Below are 20,111 nucleotides of genomic sequence, written 5' to 3' on the forward strand. Positions count from 1 at the left end.
CTGGAATTGCAGCCCAATTTTAGATAACTTTTGGATAAGTGTGGTTCTAGTAAATGAGGTTCTGCTGTAACTTCAAGGTGCAAATCCACTAATCAAGGTTTATTGCACAGTTTGCTTCCTCTGGAAAATACATGTGTGCTTAAATAGGTGTCAACAGTTAACTAAAGAAGCTTGCTCATTTATCTTAGGGCTTGGCTATACTCGAAACTTCAAAGCGCTGCAAGTGTGAGTGTGGTTGCAGCGCTGTGAGAGAGCTCTCCCAGTGCTGCACTTACTCCACCTCCTCGTGGGGATTAGCTTGCAGCACTGGGAGCCATGCTCCCAGCGCTGTGGCACTGTTTACACTGGCGCTTTACAGCGCTGTATCTTGCAGCGCTCAGGCGGGTGTTTTTTCACACCCCTGAGCGAGAAAGTTGCAGCGCTGTAAAGTGCCAGTGTAGCCAAGGCCTTAGGCTGGTCATTTCAGCATGTAACAGGTTTTGTGTTTGTTAAAGTGCAATTGTGCTCTTTTTTTAAACCACCTTCTAAAAGCATCCCTGTAGGCAGGGCTTTGGAGCAGCAGAGCTGCAGGTTTTTGCCTGGAGCTGGAGCAGAGCCAGATACCAGCTCCAAAGCCCTGCTTGTAGGGTTCCACATTTTCATTGGTAAAATGACAATTTTTTTTAAAGAAAATAGGGTTGGACAGATGGCCTTGCAAATGACATTTAGTCAACAACTATGTTGACGTGCAAGCCAGAAATGAATTCAGTTCATTCTTCCGTAGCTGTGTAGGTTCTGCATGGCTTACAGTAGTAGAATCTTGTTTATCACTAAAGAAAGTAAATAGGACTCTGTATGAGCACAGAGAGCAGATCTGTTGAGTAAAATGGTGTTGCTTTTACATAATCACTTTTCAAGGCAGAACCGCACTTTAAGTGACAGCTATTGAAAATGTAATTACACACAAAATTGACTATCTTGTGCTCCTGACTGCATAGCCAGCCTCCTGAAAGTGGAGCCCAATATATACATACTGTCAACATCCCCATGTCTCAGGAACAGAATATTTCACCTTCATAAAGCCCTCTACCGTATGAACATATCTTTTGCCTCTGCTCTCAGCCTGCTTCTCCTGAGGGAGGCAATTTTGTAATTCCTCCCCTTATCACCCCTTGCAGGGTGCCTAGGTCCTAGTGCTAAAGGCAATAACTAGTAATTCAGGGGGGAATTCCACACCTAAAAATTCTGCATGCAATATTTTAAAATAATTCTGCATATTTTATTTGTCAAAATAACACAATATAATCATGCCAGCTTCAATTATTTTGGTAATTTTATTTCAAAATACCTAGTAGCAAGTGTGCCTGTAACAATACATACAGCAAAAATAAAATAAAATACAAGAAATGTTTTTTGATGTTTCTTACTAGGCATATTAATACCGAATGTTGAGTAATAATAAATTTACACTACTATAAGAACTGTATTTTCCACATTCCTCAGAAGCAGAGCAAAGGCTTGGGGGAATGGAGGAGCTGAGGGAGAGGGATGGAGCCTGGGAGTGAACCTGAAAGGTTGTTGGATATGGGAGGGAGAAAAATGGAAGAGGGTTGTTGGGGCTTTTTTGCAGGGGGAGGGATTGTTTGGGAGTTAAGGAGCCTCCCCCCTGCAGACCTAGGCTGACCTCTAGCCTCTCCCATTAAGGCCACGTCTACACTACCTGCCATATCGGTGGGTAGTATTCGATCTATCAGGGATCAAAGTATCGCATCTCATCTAGACGTGATAAATCAATCCCCAAATTGACGTCCGTACTCCACCTTGGCAGGAGGAGTAAGTGGAGTCAACGGGGGAGCCACGGCTGTTGACTTACCTGGCCGTCCTCACAGCGGAAAGTCGAACTAAGATACTTTGCATAGCTGAAGTTGCATATCTTAGATTGATTTCCCTCCGCCCAGTGTAGACTAGCCCTAAGTCAGGCACATCTGCACACGTCCCTTGGGCCGTCCTTAGTATTTATGGGCCCTACACAGTATTATTAAACTGGTGCCCCATGCCCCATTCTCACAGCTCGTGGAGGAGAGAGATGAGACAGTAAAGGATACCGAGCTGTCCGGCCCCCCTCACAGCAGCGGAGAGTCTCAGTTCCCCGCAGAGACCCCTGTACCCTCTCCCTGACGCAGAATATGCGGCGCCAGCACATTCACCTCTGTGAATATGGCCCCTATCTACGGATACTTTGTAGTAAGGGCAAGTCAGCTGTCCTGCTGAATACAACATTAAATATTATGGAATACATGATGCAGCTCTTCTATCTTACATTTTCTTAATTGGTATTTCTAAGCTGATTTTGTATTTTAAATGTACTCTTAAGCCTTCATAAACTAATCATTCCAGATTACTACATATTTAACTCATTGAAACAAAGACATCTTAAATTAATCAGTCACAGAGGTTTAGTGTGTGCATAACAATATTCATCGCTTTTAGAAAAAGGGAACACTAATTTACTTTGTGTGATCTCCATAACAATATATATGTTTATGAAATTTCACCAACTTTAAAATCTTTGGAAATATATTTTTTAGGCATAACAGAGGATTTTATATCTTACTAAGGTACTGATTTCACAGGAGGGTTCTCTTAAAACTAGTTCATCAAATAGTCAGAAGTTAAGAAAGGGAAACTGGTTTGTCCAACTATCTGGAAGGAAAGGGCTGTTGTCCCTTTAAGGGCTCTTCAACAGGGGAGTGAAGGGAGAAAGAGCGGACAGAAAGGACAGGAAGACTTTGGAAGCAAGTTTTTTGTACTATAGTAATTAACGTGTATTTTAGATCAGGGTGGTCTTTTGAAGGATTTATTTTAAAAACTATATGTCTGAAGATCCAAGCATTTAAGGCTAAAAATGAATACTCAGATTGTGCATCTAAAAATGTATATAAGGATTTTTTTTTTAGAGATGTGATTTTATAATCTTCAGCAACACAGTAATGAAATATTTTTAAAGCAAATTTTAAGCTAAAGTCCTGTAGACTAACCTGTTCTGAGTAAATATTACAGTAATGCACAACTTTTTTTTTTTCTTCAGTAAATTCAGAAACTGACAGTATATACCTGGGGGTTGGCAAATACCTATTAAATAGCTTCATTACTATGGCTTTTTAACAGTTTCAGTGTTGTGCTGATAGGTCTGGCGGGCTGGAAGACTTTTTCACTTTTAAGTTACTAGATCCCCTCTGGAGGAAGACTCACCGAGCTGCAGGAAGGATCAGAACAGGGATAGGACGAGGTGAAGGGCGGACACTAAGACCCGGGGGATCTCCAAATTTTTGGGTGCCTATGCAGCCGGGTGTGCTGCGTATGCCTAAGGATGGCTCTGCATGTCCCCATATGTCCTTGAAACCACCTCCCTCCCCCACTCTCTCTTGTCCTCATGTGGTCCTTCACTCCCACTCCCATTCAGCCCCTGGCTCAATGCTGTCACCCCACTAGCTCCTGTACCTCTACCCCAGTCTCTCCCACTATCCTTTCTGAACTTTAGACTGTGTGACACCTCAGCAACACCGTGTGCCCCGCTCTGTCTGTCCCCCCATATCTCGTGCCTCCTCACCTGGTCCTGCTGGCAGGGCATAGTGAGGAAAGCAGGCTCTGCCCTCCCTCTCTGAGGCTGGCTGCTTGGGCCCCTGAGCCTGCTGCCCTCTCTTCAGGTGCCTTCTAGTGGCCAAAAGACATAAATGCAACTTACCTTTACCTCCCCATCAGAATCACTTATGCTGCAGGCCATATTATTTCTGTGCTTGATAGTGGCCAGGTCTACACGAAGCGCGAAAATCGATTTTAGATACGCAATTTCAGCTACTAGAATAGCGTAGCTGAAATCGATTATCTAAAATCGATTTACTCACCCTTCTTCACCGCGCGGGATCGATGTGCGCGGCTCTCCATGTCTATTCCGGAACTCCGTTGGTTTTGGTGGAGTTCCGGAATCGATGTAAGCGCGCTCAGGGATCGATATATCGCGTCTCATCTAGACGCGATATATCGATCCCCGAGCAATCGATTGTAACGCGCTGATACGGCGCGTCGTATAGACGTGGCCAGTGTCACAGAATTCTCCCAGGAGTATAACTAGGCAAGAGTTCTTAGATAAGTCATGTTATCAAAGAGCCATATCTAGTGGGCAACAGTGAAGCTTAATCAAGTGATATCCAAAAGAAAATGTAAATGTTTTCATAACATGTCATCGATCCCTTTTCTCTCTCTCAGCTGCTCAGAGCTGCTCTTCGTTTGCAGCTGTCCTGAACATCAGCCTGCAGGTAATTCCTGAGTATCACATTCTGGGGTGCAATCCAAACTAGTGAGGTGTTGTCATGATGTGAAAGCTGGCTGTTGGCCCCCCTAATAGTTTACAGGCGGCCAGTGGGGGTAGAGCAGTACACAGTACTGCTCACGGACACAGTAGCCTGAACTTTTGAACTGTCTTTTTCTTTCTGCCTCAAAGCAGGGAAATCTTGCTCCAAACCAGTCAGTACTAACCAGATAAAGGAAGCACGAGATTTTGTACCTACCAATCAAGTGTTAACACGCAAGGCTCTTTGTCTGAATGTGTATAAAACATTTATGAAATTTGTGAAACAGTCTTTTGTATTAAAGTACAGGGCTCTCCTTTCTTCTGCAGAATAAAGCATTTTTCCTTATCCCTGTCAGGCTGTTATTGGCTCTCAGCTAGCCAGACCCGATATTTCGGTAACAATGACCTGCACTGCAACCTTGGGTGCCTCACAATGCTTTGCTGCTGTAGCTCTCAACTTGGGTTGCTCACAATCAGCCCACCAGCATGCAGGTCAAACCCTGAGTTTCTATATATAGCCACAGCCCTAATCCAGTAACTCTGACCCCAGCAGCCTGTCATAAGCACCAGATACACTCTGGCTTCCTGCAGCCTTAGTTACTACCTGCAGGGTGACCCCGACACACTCCCAGTCCCAATTTCTCCTCCAAAACACGTGTTCTGCACTGTCCAGCCCTTTCATGGACAGTTCAGGTGTTGTAGGTCCATGGCCCCTGTAGGGGGTCAATATACGACAGTTTGCTACTTTAATTGGGGTTACCAAACAGTGCAGTTTAAACACAATGCTGGATTAATTTTGATTAAATAATAAAACTAGTTTAATTACAAAGAGTACAAGTGTGAGGTATTGAAGTCAAATGATTAAGAGAAATAAAAATAAAATGCTTTTAGGTACTAAACTTAAATTAGACCTGGTTTAAGGTAAAATCCCTTCTCATATCAGGATCTGCCCCCACAGCCTAAAGGGCTGGTTTCTTTGTCATCTTAGGAGAAAGAGTGAGTGACAGAGTCTTTGGGATGTTTTTGGGCCTCACTTTGAGTCCTGTCGCCCTTTGAAATGCATCTTCCTGAGAGTTATCTCAAGGTGTAAAATTCCTGCTAGTTGTGAGGATGGAGACGGGGAATTTTGTGGTGAAAGAGATTCCATGTTGTTTACTAAAATGCAGATTGATCTGTGCCTGCCCCTGTTGGCTACCAAAGAATGGCCATTTGACCAGTGATAGCCAATCAGCTTTGATGACACCTGGGTAGACGCATTAGCTTGTCCTTTGTCTCTGTCTCTGATAAACAGGTTAACCCCTCCCCCAGACTTGTGTGGTAAACACATTTCAGTCATCATTTCAGTTTATGTTCATAACTTTACATATGTTTCACCATGATATTATTGACCAACAAGTTGTTAGATTTCAAATGATACCACATGGCATATTTTGTACAAAGATTATTAGAATGGTATGTACGGTGCGAATACAGGGGTGCATTCAGTCACCCTATGGCACTGTGCTCTGTGACTTGTCCTGTGTGATTCTTTGTAGTCCAATTTGCCTCATAAAAATCGTTTCACTCTGGTTTGGGCGGGCAGCTATACAGAACTTTGATATACAGAACTCCTCTGTAACAGGCTTTATTGTGATAAAGAGAACAGCAGTGATGGTTATAGTATGGGTTACGTAAATGTATCCATAATAACTTCTTGTTCTCAGTTACATCTGAAAAACATGCACTATTTATGATGAACGTTTCCACTTGGTCTCTGCACAGTGTGCTGTTTTTTCCTGTTTTGGTAAAGGGTATAACAGTTCAGCTGCTTATAGGTCTGCACTATTTTGCATACAATATAATCACCTACTAGAATATAAAATTCTACCTATATTATTAGCTTTTCTCATAAAATAAGTTCACTTTTTTTCCCCTGGCATTTCTTGACTCTTGATAGCTTAATTTTGCAACCTTAACATTCTTTGTGTCACTTTTGATGGAGTTAGAATATCCTAAAGGTTCTTCTTGTTTACTAGGCAATAACTAAATAGTTTGACCTTAACAGAGATTGCAGCTGAAACAAGGTATGTAAAGTAAACACAATTGGATGCCAAGTTAGCTCTTGATCTCTTAGTTATTGCCAAGTTAAGAGGAAGCCCTCAAGGAGAAATCCAGGGAGTACAAACCACGCAATCCAAAACCAAAAGAGGTTTTAGTGAATCTTTTTATGATCCAAAGCCACAGGATTTCACACTTCTCTTCTTCGAGCCTTTGACATTCAAGCTGAATCAGGACCCAAGTAGTTACATGCTGCAAGGAAAACACTTTCCTGTTATTAACCAGAATTTCAAATGCTAATGTCTGCTCAAAAGTCGTTAGATGGATAAGAGACTGTACACATGCATACAGGGCTGGCTTTCAAATTGGGCCCCGTACTTCCTAATAGTTTTGATGGGGCCCCAGCAGGGATGACTCACCCGGCGGAGCTCCGGGTCTTCCATAGCACTGAAGGACCCGCTGCTGAAATGCCACTGAATACCTGGAGTGCTGCCGGGTGAGTAAAAATTAAAAAGACGCCTAAGTTAGGCACTCTTCTTTAGGGCGCAGGGCCCGATTCAGGGGAATCAGTCTAAAGCCAGCCCTACCTGCTTCAGGTGTAGGAGACATGGTACTGAGTTAAGAACCTAAGGCTCATAACAGTAATCAGCATGCTTTCAGTGTACCTTGTATTTTTTTTTCCTGTTGGAAAGTTTTCAAGCCTTTAGTTTATTCTATTTTCTCTGCAGTTCAGTCAAAAAACAAACTAACTAGAGGGGGGAAGTGCAAGGCTTATCCTTTGTTGTGTGGGTGATGTGCTGAATAAAGAACATCTCAACAAGAATCATATATAATGCAAGATAGAAAAACTTGTCCATATGGTGTTTTAGTTTGTTCTGCAAAGGCCTGATCCTGCTCTGATTGAAATCAATGTCAAAATTCCATAGATTTCAGAGAGTACCAAATCAGATTCATAGATATCATGGCTAGATACTGTGGTGATTTATGTAATGTTGCCCCACTGTATATGTAGTAACCAGGAAGGTTTTGGTAATAGCATCCAAGAGGTAACACTGAAAAAGAGGGCTGATAGTGGACAGCAAATTTGACAGGAGCTTGAAATGCAGTATAGGAGAAAAAAAAGCCATTCAGGTTTTGACTGCATGGGGAATTATGTCACCTTTCGTGGAGGCAAGAACCTCTCTCACTACGGCTGTCCTGTGCCTGATCCTAGAATATTGCATTTGCCGTACCATCTTCTTTAGAAGATGGACAAACTGGAGAGAATTCAGAGGAGCAATGACAACAATTGGGGGCTGGAAGAACCGATATATGGGGACAGATTAAGAATGCTAAATATGTATAGCTTGGCTTAGAGACTAAGGTCATATGTATACTACAACTGTGCCAGCATAACCCTGTAGTGTAGACACAGCTTTCAGTGACGGATGGTAGCTAGGTCAATGGACGCGTTCTTCCATCGATCTAGCTGCATTTACAGTGGGGGATAGATCGACATTGCTCAGTGGTGTGGATTTTTCACATCCCCAAGCACTGTAGCTGTGTTGACCTAGGAGGGAATTGACAGTCTATAACTAGCTGAAGGGCATAAATCCTGAAGAGGGACAGGAATTATTTAGAGTGATATATGGGGTGTAACCAGAAATAATTATATGAAACTAAGGTTGAATATTAGGAAAACGTTTGACACAGATTGTTTATTCAGTGGGATAGCCTAAAAAGGGAAGTGGCCCACATCCCCCATCACTTGGGACTTTGTGTAAAGACTAGACAATGTACTGCAGGAAACTCTCCTGCACTGGCTGAAGCAAGGGATTGGATGATCTAATAGTTGCTAGTTATCAATCTAACTAACCACTATGATGAATAGTTAACCCAGAAATGAGCTTGTTTTTTCCCAATGTTTGTTCTAGGTCCAACCCATAAAATGCCCACAGCTGCCAGTGCCATGGACTTTTTTCAGCTCTTTGTCCCTGACAATATACTAAAGAACATGGTAGTACAAACCAACATGTATGCCAAGAAGTACCAGGAGAGATTTGGCAAAGACGATGCCTGGATGGATGTCACGCTAACAGAAATGAAAGCCTTCCTAGGCTACATGATCTCAACAAGCATTCACCACTGCGAGTCTGTCCTCAGCATTTGGAGCAGTGGCTTCTACAGCAACAAGAGCATTGCGCTGATCATGACACAGCCGCGGTTTGAGAAAATCCTGAAGTACTTCCACATTGTGGCCTTCCGTTCCAGCCAGATGACACACGGCCTCTACAAAATTCAGCCTTTTCTGGACTCTCTGCAGCATGGCTTTGACTCTACTTTTAGGCCTTCCCAAACCCAGGTAAGAGTTAACTTATTGACAGTTGAAATCTTAGCTTGCTACATACCCTAGGTTATTTACCAATGACCATTAGTACTGAAACTGCAGAGGAGGTGCCTGTAGAGAGAGTTAGACATTACAGAATGAAGACACAATGCAGTGTGACTATGACTGAATATAAGTGGCATCTTCTAGCTCTGAGCATCTGCTCTCTTGAGCAAGAATCTGAGATACTTGCAACTCTCAAAACAATAGACAGAGCCAACTTTGGTTTGGCTCTGTCTCGTAAGCCATGTTTCTTTGCCTGACTGATCAAAACATGTTTTCAGGGCTGTTGGCCCTGCAGCGATGGATCTTATTGCCTGCATGCTGACAAATATGTCAGTCAAGTTCTAATTGTGGACTCTTTTTTTTTTATTATTGGTGCTGATGTAGGAGGCATATAGAACCCAGCTGGATTTTTAGATTCCAGGTTCAGGTTGCAGTTGGGGGGGGAACTTCAGGCTTGTAAGCTGAGCAAATTTCATATAAGACATTGAGAAACCAAACATGGAAACCTGTGCTATTATTGTTACCATTAATTATCTGATTATTGCCACACAAGCTGATAAGTAACCAAATAAACCAAGATCAAGGAAATGTAACTTAAAATTCTCACAACCTATATCATTTACTCTTCCATCCATGGCACAAAATGTTAAATATGGCAAACAGCTCTGTGGACAATTCTATTTCCCACATTCAAGAGTTTAGGAAAATAATAAAACAAATGTAATTCAAAATGTTCTACCTGAAATACCTTTTAATCAAGCTCACGCTTTCAGGGTGCAAAGCTGACTTATTGTGGAGAGCAGCAAAAGGACATTCTTTCTTTCTTTCTTTTTCTTGTCTGTTTCTTGTGCTATAGTATTGCAAAAAGAGATGAGTTATAAGAGTGTTTGACCTCCTCTGAAGCTTTGGGTATTGGCTATGATCAGACACAAGATACCAGACTAGGCGGATGTATGACCTGACCCAGCATGGCAAGTCTTATCTTAAAATATTTTGTCACTGAAGTGTGGCTAAAAATGAATAGAGCTGAGTAGCAAATAATGGAAATTTGCCTATTTCGTAGGGGAAGAGAGGGAGACCAGCCAACCATGGTGGCTGTAGAATTCAGGACAGTACAGCAGTTCACGGTCCAAACATTAATTGGTTTGAGGTAGGAGCCATGAGACAGAACCCTTCATGTTAGGCTACACCAGCAAGGGGCTGTCTCTGGTGTCAAGGCAAAACAGCAAATCAAACACAGAAAACATTTCGAGAACAGGGCATTCCACCCATTGACTTCAGTGGGTGCAAAAATCAAGGGCTTAGAAGCTTGATAACCATGTTTGTAAATGCTAGGAATATTGGATTCCTGTGGGACATTTGAAAAGCACAAATCCCATTAGCGAGTAATGTGACTCCTACATATACCGTCCCCCATACAAGGTCTGAAAACTTAATCAATAGAAGCACCTGTACCACGTTTGCGATGACTAAGTGTCTGAATCTCCACACGCAGTCTGTATATTTGTGTTTGTTTTGTACGGAGACTCTTCTCTTTCTTTTTTTTTTTTTTTTTTTTTAAAGGTTGACAGCTCTTCTATAGCTCCATCTTCCCCACCCCTGGGCTCCCTTTTCAATGGTGTGTGATTTTATAAAGCCACACTTTTCAGCCGTCTCAAGCTGAACAACAACACCAAAAAATAATTAGAGATGAGAAAGGGTTTTTAAGCTGTTCTTAACATAAGTAAGACAATCAGAGAATAAGTATCTACTGGAATACAATCCAGACCTGATCCTGCAGCGGCTCCAGTGCTCTAGCTCTCTGTGGAGCCAACAGATTGTTTACCAACATACTGAGGGACTGAGGATCCACCAGCTTGAAGCAAGAGAGGGGGAAAAAAACCTCTGAGAATTGCCCAGGGTGCAGATGGTATAAGATTAAGTATCAGATCCAGAATGTAAGGGCCAAGTGAAAATACAAATACTAATCATGTTGAACAGATACAAGGGGAAATGGCAAAAAAGAGCTCATTCTGATGAGCGGTTGGATGTGTCCTGTTTATAGCTATGGCAATTGTGTTGTGGAACACCACCACCACCCCCATTTTTCTCTGATCCAGGGATTTTTGGAGAACTTTGGAGGGTGGCTGTTTTGTGCATGGGGGGGTTTCTAGTCTGTCACTTGTTTCTGGATGATTTGAGTTAATATTTCCTGAGGCAACCAAGGTTATTGTGTGCCCACCAGTATGTTTTCATTGGCTGGCTTTAATAATTTCAAAAAAATGGTATCCAAGCTGCAGCCGCCTTATCCATATCTGGATTTCTAGTGTTCCCAAACCTTGTGGTCTTCAAATCAGGAGTTTTGGCATAGGCCCATCTCCTTTCGGTCCTTTTCCCCAACCCCCGCCTCCCCAACAGATGTATGTTCTTTCCTTTAAATTCCTTTCCGTTATCTTGATTGGATGGTTTATGTAATCAGTGCTAAGGTGTGGTGCTTGTCACCTTCTTGTAGTTAGTCCACAGGAGGCTTGTGAGTCTGGTACAGCCTTGGAGTTATGAAGCCTGGGTTCTTTAGCTTGGGCAGCAAAGGCTCATGAATCATAGAATATCAGGGTTGGAAGGGACCTCAGGAGGTCATCTAGTCCAACCCCCTGCTCAAAGCAGGGCCAATTGCCAACATGCTTGAGGTCCTGCCTTCAGTTCCTGCTGATGATAACCTAGCCAGGGGCATCATATTACATGTGTTATTGGGACAGCTTACCATTTTTCAGAGGCACAAATTCCTGTCTCCTATCCCAAAATCCACATCGTATATTTTTAAATGCATGCTAAACTTTTGCATGCTCTCTTTTGAGGTGCATATGCTACAGAAGACATCACACTTGAGGATTTTGTGAACTCCTTTTGTACAAGGGGCTGGGAAAGCTAATATCCAAAGTTGAAGAATGAGGTAAAAAGAGCATGGTACTGTGGCAAGGGTAGTCAAGAGGTGGACCATGGGCCAAATCTAGACCCTCAGGTGATTTTGAGCATACAGTGAAATCTTGTTTACTTATTATCGTTCTTGGTTTTTGTATTCTTCTCTCTAGAGTCTGGACTTTGACAAGAAATTTGGACCATGACAAAAACTAGTTAATTACCCCTGTACTATGATATATTTAGCATATGTTAAGGCAAACAGAAATGTGCATAGAGGAAATAATACCCTCTGCTCCAGGTTGGGAAGTTATTTAAAGTACAGAACCAATTGACAGAGAGCCAGATCCTGTTGTCGCTCCATTAGTTTCAATTACACAGATTTTAAAGCAGCTGAGAATCTGGCTCACATTGTTTAGGAGGACAGAAGAATTTCCTTTGGTATCCCATCCCGCCCCAACAAACGCATGTAAAGAAATCACTGCCTTTACCTGGAAAAACCAGCGGGAAGAGGGTTTTGAGCCTCAGCTACTGGGGTCAATGCTTCATCTGTTGCCACTTGGGTACACTTCTTTTTTTAGTGGTGTGACAAAGTTCCTCCTCCAGCTTGGTGGGTCCTGCGCTTACTGGCGGATTTGTTCACCTCAGTGATCTTCCCTTCTTGTGGAACCCACAGTCTTGAGTTCAGCTCCATCCTGTGTCTGATCAGGAGTTTGGAGGTTTGGGTTGACCAGGCCCACACCTCTTACTCCGGGTTCCAGCCCTCAGGGCCCGTGGTTGCAGGCTGTCTATAGGTGCCTCCTGTAACATTGCAGGACAAGCTCAAATCCCTGCGCTATTCCCCATGGTCCTTTCTCCCAACACCTTTCTTTATCCTCAACCACAGGACCTTCTCCTGGGCGTCTGCATAATCGGCTTGTCCTCCTCAAGTCCTCGCAGTACACTCTTCTACATCTCAGTTCCTTTCCCTCTTGCTCTCAGCTCCTCACACACGGCTCCTTCCTTCTGGCTCCTCCCTGCCTGACTGAGTTGAGCTCCTTTTCTAAAGCCCGGTGCCCTGATTTGCCTGCCTGAATGGCTGTGGGTGTTCTAATTAAACAAGCTGATCATCTTGCCCTAGAAGAGATCTTAATTGACTCCAGGTTGTGCCTTGATTCAACCTGGATCAACTTGCCATTGGTTACAGTCGGTACAAGGGATTGTTGCCTGGGGCTAACATACTTGCTTCTCAGTTACTTTGCGTAGCCATCTGGCCTTATTTGCCCCATCACAGTGGCACGTGGTTTACTGTTTATGCAGGGCAGCTTCAGGCTACTAGAGGATGTGTGTGTACATTGTACACCCCCCTCACACACGCACACTTCACAATACTGAACAATAGCCAGTTTGAGACTAGAAAAAGGGAAATAAATAACTGATCAACCCTCCTTTTTGTTGTTTTTTCCTTTTTTAGGAAGGCTTATGATTGAATACAGATTTGTACAGATGTTTAAGTGAGATGATGTTGGGCAAGTCACAATCTCTCTGTATCTGTTTCCCCATTTGCAAAATATGTATAAATATCCAGCTCAAGGGAGTGTTGAGAGACTTAATATTTGCAGTGTGCTTTGAGATCCTCAAATGAAGAGTTGCTACAAACGTGCAAACTGCTGTGTGTACTTAAACTATAAGTTGTTTGACTTGATCCTAGAGGAAGAAAGTTCAGTGGTGCTGGGATAACTGGCACTAGGTGGGCTGGCAACTGCAGCTTCCCCAACAGTCAGGAGAATTTGCATGCCTCCTCACGTCTGCATCTCTATTTCTGTAGGTAATCTGTACATTTTGCAAGAGTGCTTTCAGATGGTGCCGTGAATGTTTTATGAGCCATTAAAACCTGGAGTGTGTCTAAATGAAGTCGTGCAGCAGCCACGGGCCTGAGAACATGTGTGCCTCTTCTGAATTGAAGGAATGATGTCTTAACAACTTCAATTTTGAGAGACAAGTGGCTACCTGTGAGGTGGCTTTACACAGGGGTGTGCCACATCTCCGCACCAACCATGTTTAATGCAGCAGTGGCATTGCAAGAAAGTGCCCTGATTTTTTTTTTTTTTTTTTTTTTTAATAATTAGATGCATACGGATTAATACACTTGTTAAATTGAAGTTTATTTTATGTGCGCACACACAAATCAAAATATATATAAGACCCACACAGGTTGATAATTTGTTTTATTTATTTTTTTATCATCAGGAAAGGGAGATGTGTAATGGTTATAGAGTTCCGGATCCTCCACAGTTACCAGAGAGGACCAAGATGTGTTCCAGGGAGTGCTTCATAAAAGGGACTTCCTAGTCCTGCATTTCTATAGTTACTGCTCACGGGATGGCTCTTTGTATTTTATGTCCTCACACTGTGCAACTGTGCATATCCACACTGGAAAAACCTAGGCCACAGTGGCGGCCCACAAGGCAATAGGAGTGATAGGAACACTCTTCTGTAAGTAACTCCTGGAGCACTAAAGGAACTCCACCTTTTTTAAAGAATTCCACACACAAAATTATGTTTAAAAGAATATTAAGATTGCTAAGTCAAACATCTGAGGTAGGAAGTGCTGGAATTAAGGTTGCCTGTGGATTGTCAGGCCTGTTCCACCTTACTCTGAAGCCTCCAGGACTAGCCACTGTCAGACAGAACCGTATACTAAATGGATCAGTTATCTTGTTCCAGTATGGAAACTTTTATGATCTTATTTAATAGAAGCCATTTGCAACCAGTGCAAATCTTTGAAAATGTGTATAGTGTCCCACTTCATGTCTTCGTTTCCACTCAGCGTGACTATTGTACCTTCTTTTTATAGCCTTCCCACATCCCAGCGCACGCAGAATGCAGCTGCTGTTGTTCACGCACACTTAAAGAAGCACAAACTATATTATCCACATTCTCAAATTGTTCTACTGGCTCCCTATTCATACTATGTTGCTGGTGCAAAATTGGCCCATTTTGAAACACTCCATAGACTTGCTCCAGTCTGCATCATAGAACTTACCTCTTTATATTCCTGTCCCTGCTCATCTAGCCCCCGCTTCCTGCCTGTCCTTTCACAGAATCTCACTGCTGCTGGTGCAAGAGCCTTCTCCTCTGCAGCTACTGGGATTGGGAACAAAATTCCTTCATCTCCATTTTTTCTCGAGTGGCCTAAGAAAGCATCTTTATCTCCCTTGAGTACCTCTTTAATTTCTCTCCCCCTCTGCTGTTTATTTTTTGCTCAATAACTGTCATGTAAACCTGCAAAATACCATAGGATATAATTGGCACGAAAAACGCTCTGCAAAATAAAATAACATCTGATGAATAAACATGTATTTGAAGTTCTCATGGGATAATTTCACATTATAAATCACTTAGAGAGGCATATAACATTGTGATGAGAAGGACATTTAAAATTAGGGTGGAGAGACTAAGGGACAGATTCCGAAGGACCTCCCTTCTTTCACTTAGTCCTCAGTGCTCAAGAGAGCATATTGGCTTGTGGTGATGGGCCATAGTGCTTCTAGATGAGAGAACTGAGCAAAAGTAGCATTTCTTTCTTTTACAGGATGGCAAGTGCAATCATGACAGAGATAACATTGCCTTGGGAGACTTTGTAGTACTGTTACTCCTAAACAAAGTAATGTACTTATTTTGATCATAGGTGCTACATGAACCGCTGATCGATGAGGACCCAGTTTTCATTGCCACATGCACAGAGCGGGAGCTACGCAAAAGGAAAAAGCGGAAATTCAGCCTATGGGTTCGGCAGTGCTCATCTACTGGTTTCATCTGTCAGGTAGGTTCTGCGTTGGTTGGTCTCCGTGCAATTTCTAGCAGATAGGGATGTGCTCAAGACTCATCAAAATTATCAGCTTTACTGGTAGTCTCGGCAGAGGCTGAGGATTAAATGGGCTCTGGAGGCTGAACCAGGCCTGTCTCCACCCTGTTGATGGTAGCTCCAGAGTGGATTAGAGGCACATTCCTAGTACCATCAAAGGAAGCTTGTACTGCCACTACCCATGCTATATCTGTTCTGTGGCTAAATAGGAGGGTTCCATTTCTGGAACTATCCAGCTGGCTGCCAGCCTTAAATGCATTTAAAAAAAATAAAAGCCAAACTGCAGCAATAGGGACTATCTCCATCCCAAAGATATCTGAGGAATCTCTCCTGTTCTTTAATTGGATCATTTTTTCCTCCAAACCTAACACTGCATATATCACACAGCTTAAGTTGTATCTATATATGCAATAGAATTAGTCCAAGTGTAGCATCATCATGGCCTGCATTCTGTGGCCAGTATATCAGGTTCCCCCTCCTAGCCCTCCAAGACAGAAAATCTGACATTACCTGAAGAAAACATAAGAGCTTGAGTGTAAACTTCAAGGCTTCTGGTTGGGTCTGTTTATAAAACATTTAGAGCTAGATTTTTTGGAAGAGCCACTTATTTTGGTGCCTAGATGATGAGGGGGAAGGGGGAATAGCCCAACTGTGAGTGCTGAATCCTTTTGAAAACCTGGGCCACGTCACCAATGGTGTAGACTATTTGGATAGCTCTCCAAGAAAGAATTTTATTCTGTAAGACAACTTAGCTGGAAATAAAGGTCTGCATTTTCAGAGGCGCAATACATTGGCAAAGCAATTGGGAGAAAACTAGAATCATATACTTCCACCTGTCAGCTTTGCCAGCAGCAGCTTTCTCTGTCACAGCAGCCCCGGGCAAGGGCTTCTTGTTCCATCCAACCACCCACCCCCACCTCTCTGGTTGTCATGGCTGAAAGGTGGCCATGCTTTGAAGGCAGGGCTGGGGAGAGACTGGGTGGCAGAGAAGCTGTGAGTGGGGGAGGACTCAAGCAGGGGAAGTGTGTGTGTGGATGTGGGGGTTGTCTCATGCCTGTGTTCCTAGGCTCTGAGGGGCCTCATAGAGGAGAGAGAAGGAATGGCTCTCCACACACAGAACTGCAACTCCCATGATGCTCCCGTGCCCAGGGCTATTTGTTAAGTAGCAACCTTGGAAGTTTCCACTCACTGGCTTTTGGAAGGCAACATGCAGTACAGTGGTAGTGTCCTTAGTCTCCAAGGAGAACTCTCCTTTCAGGTTATTGTTGAAGGATAATAGGGACAGAGGCAGAAGAATAAAGTTCACAGATCTATCCAAAAAAGCTGATAAGACAGCAGACATGCCAGGATTTCAGATACACTGAGCTGTAATTAGATTTTATCCTCCAATCTTCTCTATTAATGCACTCTTTAAATGGACGAGTCAGTGGAAGCAGAGGACGCTCAGCACCTCACAGGATCAGACCCAGATGCTCTCTCGCAATTATGAAGTTGACACTCATGCCTGACTTGCATCCAAATAACAACCTAGAATATTCTTAATGGCCTTTAGGTCCTTTCCATTATGTGACTCCATCATCATCATATTAAAATGGCCCTTAGGAAGGGGTGAGAATGAATATTGAGAAACATGAACATTCATTCCAAAACAGAAAACAGGATTTTTCCAATTACAGTAGCAACTACAGACTTTCTTACATTGTTGACTTTTCCCTCACAGACCATGTTCAGCACTGTCACTTAGCTCTCCAACACATTCACAAAGGCCTTGCAGAAGCCAAACACTTATTTGGTGACTGTCTGCTGTTCTGTGAAGGAGTAAAACAGTAATTTTCTTAATGTATCAAAAAATGGGTTTAGCTGAGTTTCATGTAAAGAGATCATAGATCCAGATAAGAGGAAAGTTCCATGTCTCCCTCCCACCATGCCCATCCTGCAAGTCTGCCAACATAAACAAAAGCCTGTTGATAGATAATTAATGGGTGACCAAGCTGTGTTTTCTCAAAGAAGCTCTCATATGCAGGCAAATGCAGCACAAAATCCTGTAACACCAAGGGGCCAAATTCCACCCTGACACATACATGTACAGTGATCTCAGTGGGAACAATGGTCACTTGCTTGTGGGCAGAATTTGGCACTATACATTTTGTATATAGGAAATTTTAATGTAATTCAACCAATTGGGCCATTGTAGGCAGAATAGGACCGAGCTACTTGGTCAATAGGTCAGCTTGCTCACATTTGTTTTTTGAAGTTATTCATTGAATCATTTCTGTGCACAATTCTTGGTGTGTAGTTCACTGATGGGTTTCTTGCTAGCATTCAGTATTTGAAATTTGAGCTGTTCAGAATGATCATGTGGTTTTGATCTGCTCCCTGATTGGATGAGCAGAACTCTGAATCAAATGTTGGTGTAAACAAATATTCATGTTTACAGGTTCAACATTCATTCCCTATGAATATTCTGCAATATGCGTTGATAGTTTGCTGTCAGGGTAATATTCCTGCCAGCAAACTAATTCATTAGAAACTTCATGGAACATAAAAAGATGCTAAAACACACTCAAAGCACATTCATTTATATGTTACAGTATTGGCCCAGCTCTCTCTCCTGTGCTATGAATAACTTGATTCCAGAGCTGGCAGTGCAGGTCCTTGCTTTGGGATGAATTTACATTTTGTATCGCATCTGCCTCAGAACTTCCTAAACAAAGCACCACCTCTTGGTTCCTAATGTCTTCCTGGTGTAGCTCAGCCGTTCAACTAAAACAAGTAAGAATATGAGCTAAGCATAGACAAACCCAGTTTGGATAAGATAAATCTACATGTGCAGTTGCTCAGAACTCAAATGAAAGCTTTCTGGAGATTTAAAATTTCTCTCTCATTTTCTTTCCACTTCCCTGTCCCCGTTTTCCATTCCATGTGTGTTATGAATATTATATATCGAGTGCTAAAAGCAATGTTTAGTGCTCTCGTATTTTCTTCCATTAGAGTTGCTGTACTGAAAAAAGAGCTCCTCTCTGCTTTAAACATGCAATGGCCATATAGAATTGCAACGACTGCACAGCCTCCAATCTGATTATCCTTTTAACATTCTCCCATCGTTAGTATCAATACATTTAGCCTACTTAGTTAAGTGCAGCAGAACAGTTCTGTTCTTTACCAAATTAACTCATTTCATAGCTAGCTGCAAAGGAAAGTTGGGTCTTTCCGTTTGAGTGAGAGAGGCAGGAGCTCTGCGTATATGCTTGGCCAAGCTGTGTCACTTTAGGCATCTCACTTAAACTCTCTGCCTTGGTTTCTCCATCTGTAAAACCAGGATTACAGTCTGGAGTATTTGGGGCCATTTAGGATATCCTGGCTGCCTCGTACTGCATTCCAGGGCAACTTCCTTCATGATAACTGAAGCCCTACAGTGCAGGTACTTCTGCACCAAAAGCTAAAACTGAAGGAGAATCTATCAGCAGTACACGGCTGATGACACCGAGATAAGTAGTTCAGATTGGTGCGTGCACACGCTAGTTAGTTTCTTACATTGTTGACTTTTCCCTCACAGTTGCTGCAGATAAATGAATGTTTGTAAAGTGCATGGAGAGCGCAGGTGGAAAGCACTTGAAGTGTGAATTATTAGCAGCTATTACAGGCATTGCAGATTGGATTTGCCTTCCCTAGGGAATGCCAAATTTACAGAAGTAACACTGAGGTTGGGTTTGAACTTGGGCCTGCTGTCTGTCCTACAAGCTGAGCAAGCAGGCTGTCTTTCCAATATATTTCCCTATGTATTTATTGCTGTTGAGATGCTTTTCAAGCCAAGCCTTCAGTACTTTAAGTGCAGTTTTCTGGCTACAGTCCTGCAATGGAAGGGTTTTCTTCTTTTTGAGAGCATTTGCTGACACTGTTTAAATCAAAACCCTAGATGTGCCTTTTGATTTCACTCTTGATTTCTCCCTCGCCAACATTCTGGGATGCTTTACTTAACAGATCTGTGTAAATGCAAGTGATTAAGTGACCTATTAATAGTGCTAACTACACCTCCATCTGCTCACTGCAGACTGTTGGAACTACCAAACAGAGCTGTAACTGGGCATTTTAGCACCCTGGGCGAATGGCGCAAATATGGGATTTTTTTGGATAAGGAGTTAGAATATTAGAGAAGTTATAATGCATTTATTTTTGCATATCACTACAGTATGTAGACAATAAATGCTACTCTATGATGCTTTTAGTTGCCACATTACTTTTCACACAGTCGTTTAGCATCCAGGGCCATTGTGCCATGAAGGTGCCAGTTCCCTGATGTGTGAGTACACCTTGCTGGCCAGATACTGGAGCATTATAATGATAGATCAGAGGGAGGCTCCTTATTCTGCTCTGTAATAAGGATTAGCTCAGGCTGGGGAAGAAACAAGTAAGGGTAGATCACAGTAACAGGAAATCATTCCTAAAGCAGGGAGCAGGAGGTGTTTTATCCCTACTGACTAAAAAGGCATGTTTTACTTGTGCAATGTTTACTACTTTGTTTCTACTGTGGCTTCCACTAGCTGTAAATCACAAGCAACCCAGACCGACTTAATTTTTCTTCTCCAAACGCTTCTGGCTAAGCATGGAAACCATTCTGTCCCCCCACCCTC

General features: G+C 42.7%; 1 protein-coding gene and 1 long non-coding RNA gene across 2 annotated transcripts in view; both read left to right on the forward strand.

The window, feature by feature from the left end:
• LOC142046593 (uncharacterized) overlaps nt 1-20,111 on the forward strand; it is a 782,351-nt gene that overhangs the window by 268,063 nt on the left and 494,177 nt on the right. The window lies entirely within an intron of this gene.
• PGBD5 (piggyBac transposable element derived 5) overlaps nt 1-20,111 on the forward strand; it is an 87,593-nt gene that overhangs the window by 40,079 nt on the left and 27,403 nt on the right. The window contains exons 2-3 of the mRNA XM_032806401.2: nt 8,281-8,708; nt 15,304-15,438. Of these exons, the coding sequence (XP_032662292.2) occupies nt 8,281-8,708; nt 15,304-15,438 (563 nt within the window). The remainder of the gene's footprint in view (nt 1-8,280; nt 8,709-15,303; nt 15,439-20,111) is intronic.

The sequence above is a fragment of the Chelonoidis abingdonii genome, chromosome 3, assembly GCF_003597395.2.
Source record: "Chelonoidis abingdonii isolate Lonesome George chromosome 3, CheloAbing_2.0, whole genome shotgun sequence".
NCBI lineage: Eukaryota > Metazoa > Chordata > Testudines > Testudinidae > Chelonoidis > Chelonoidis abingdonii.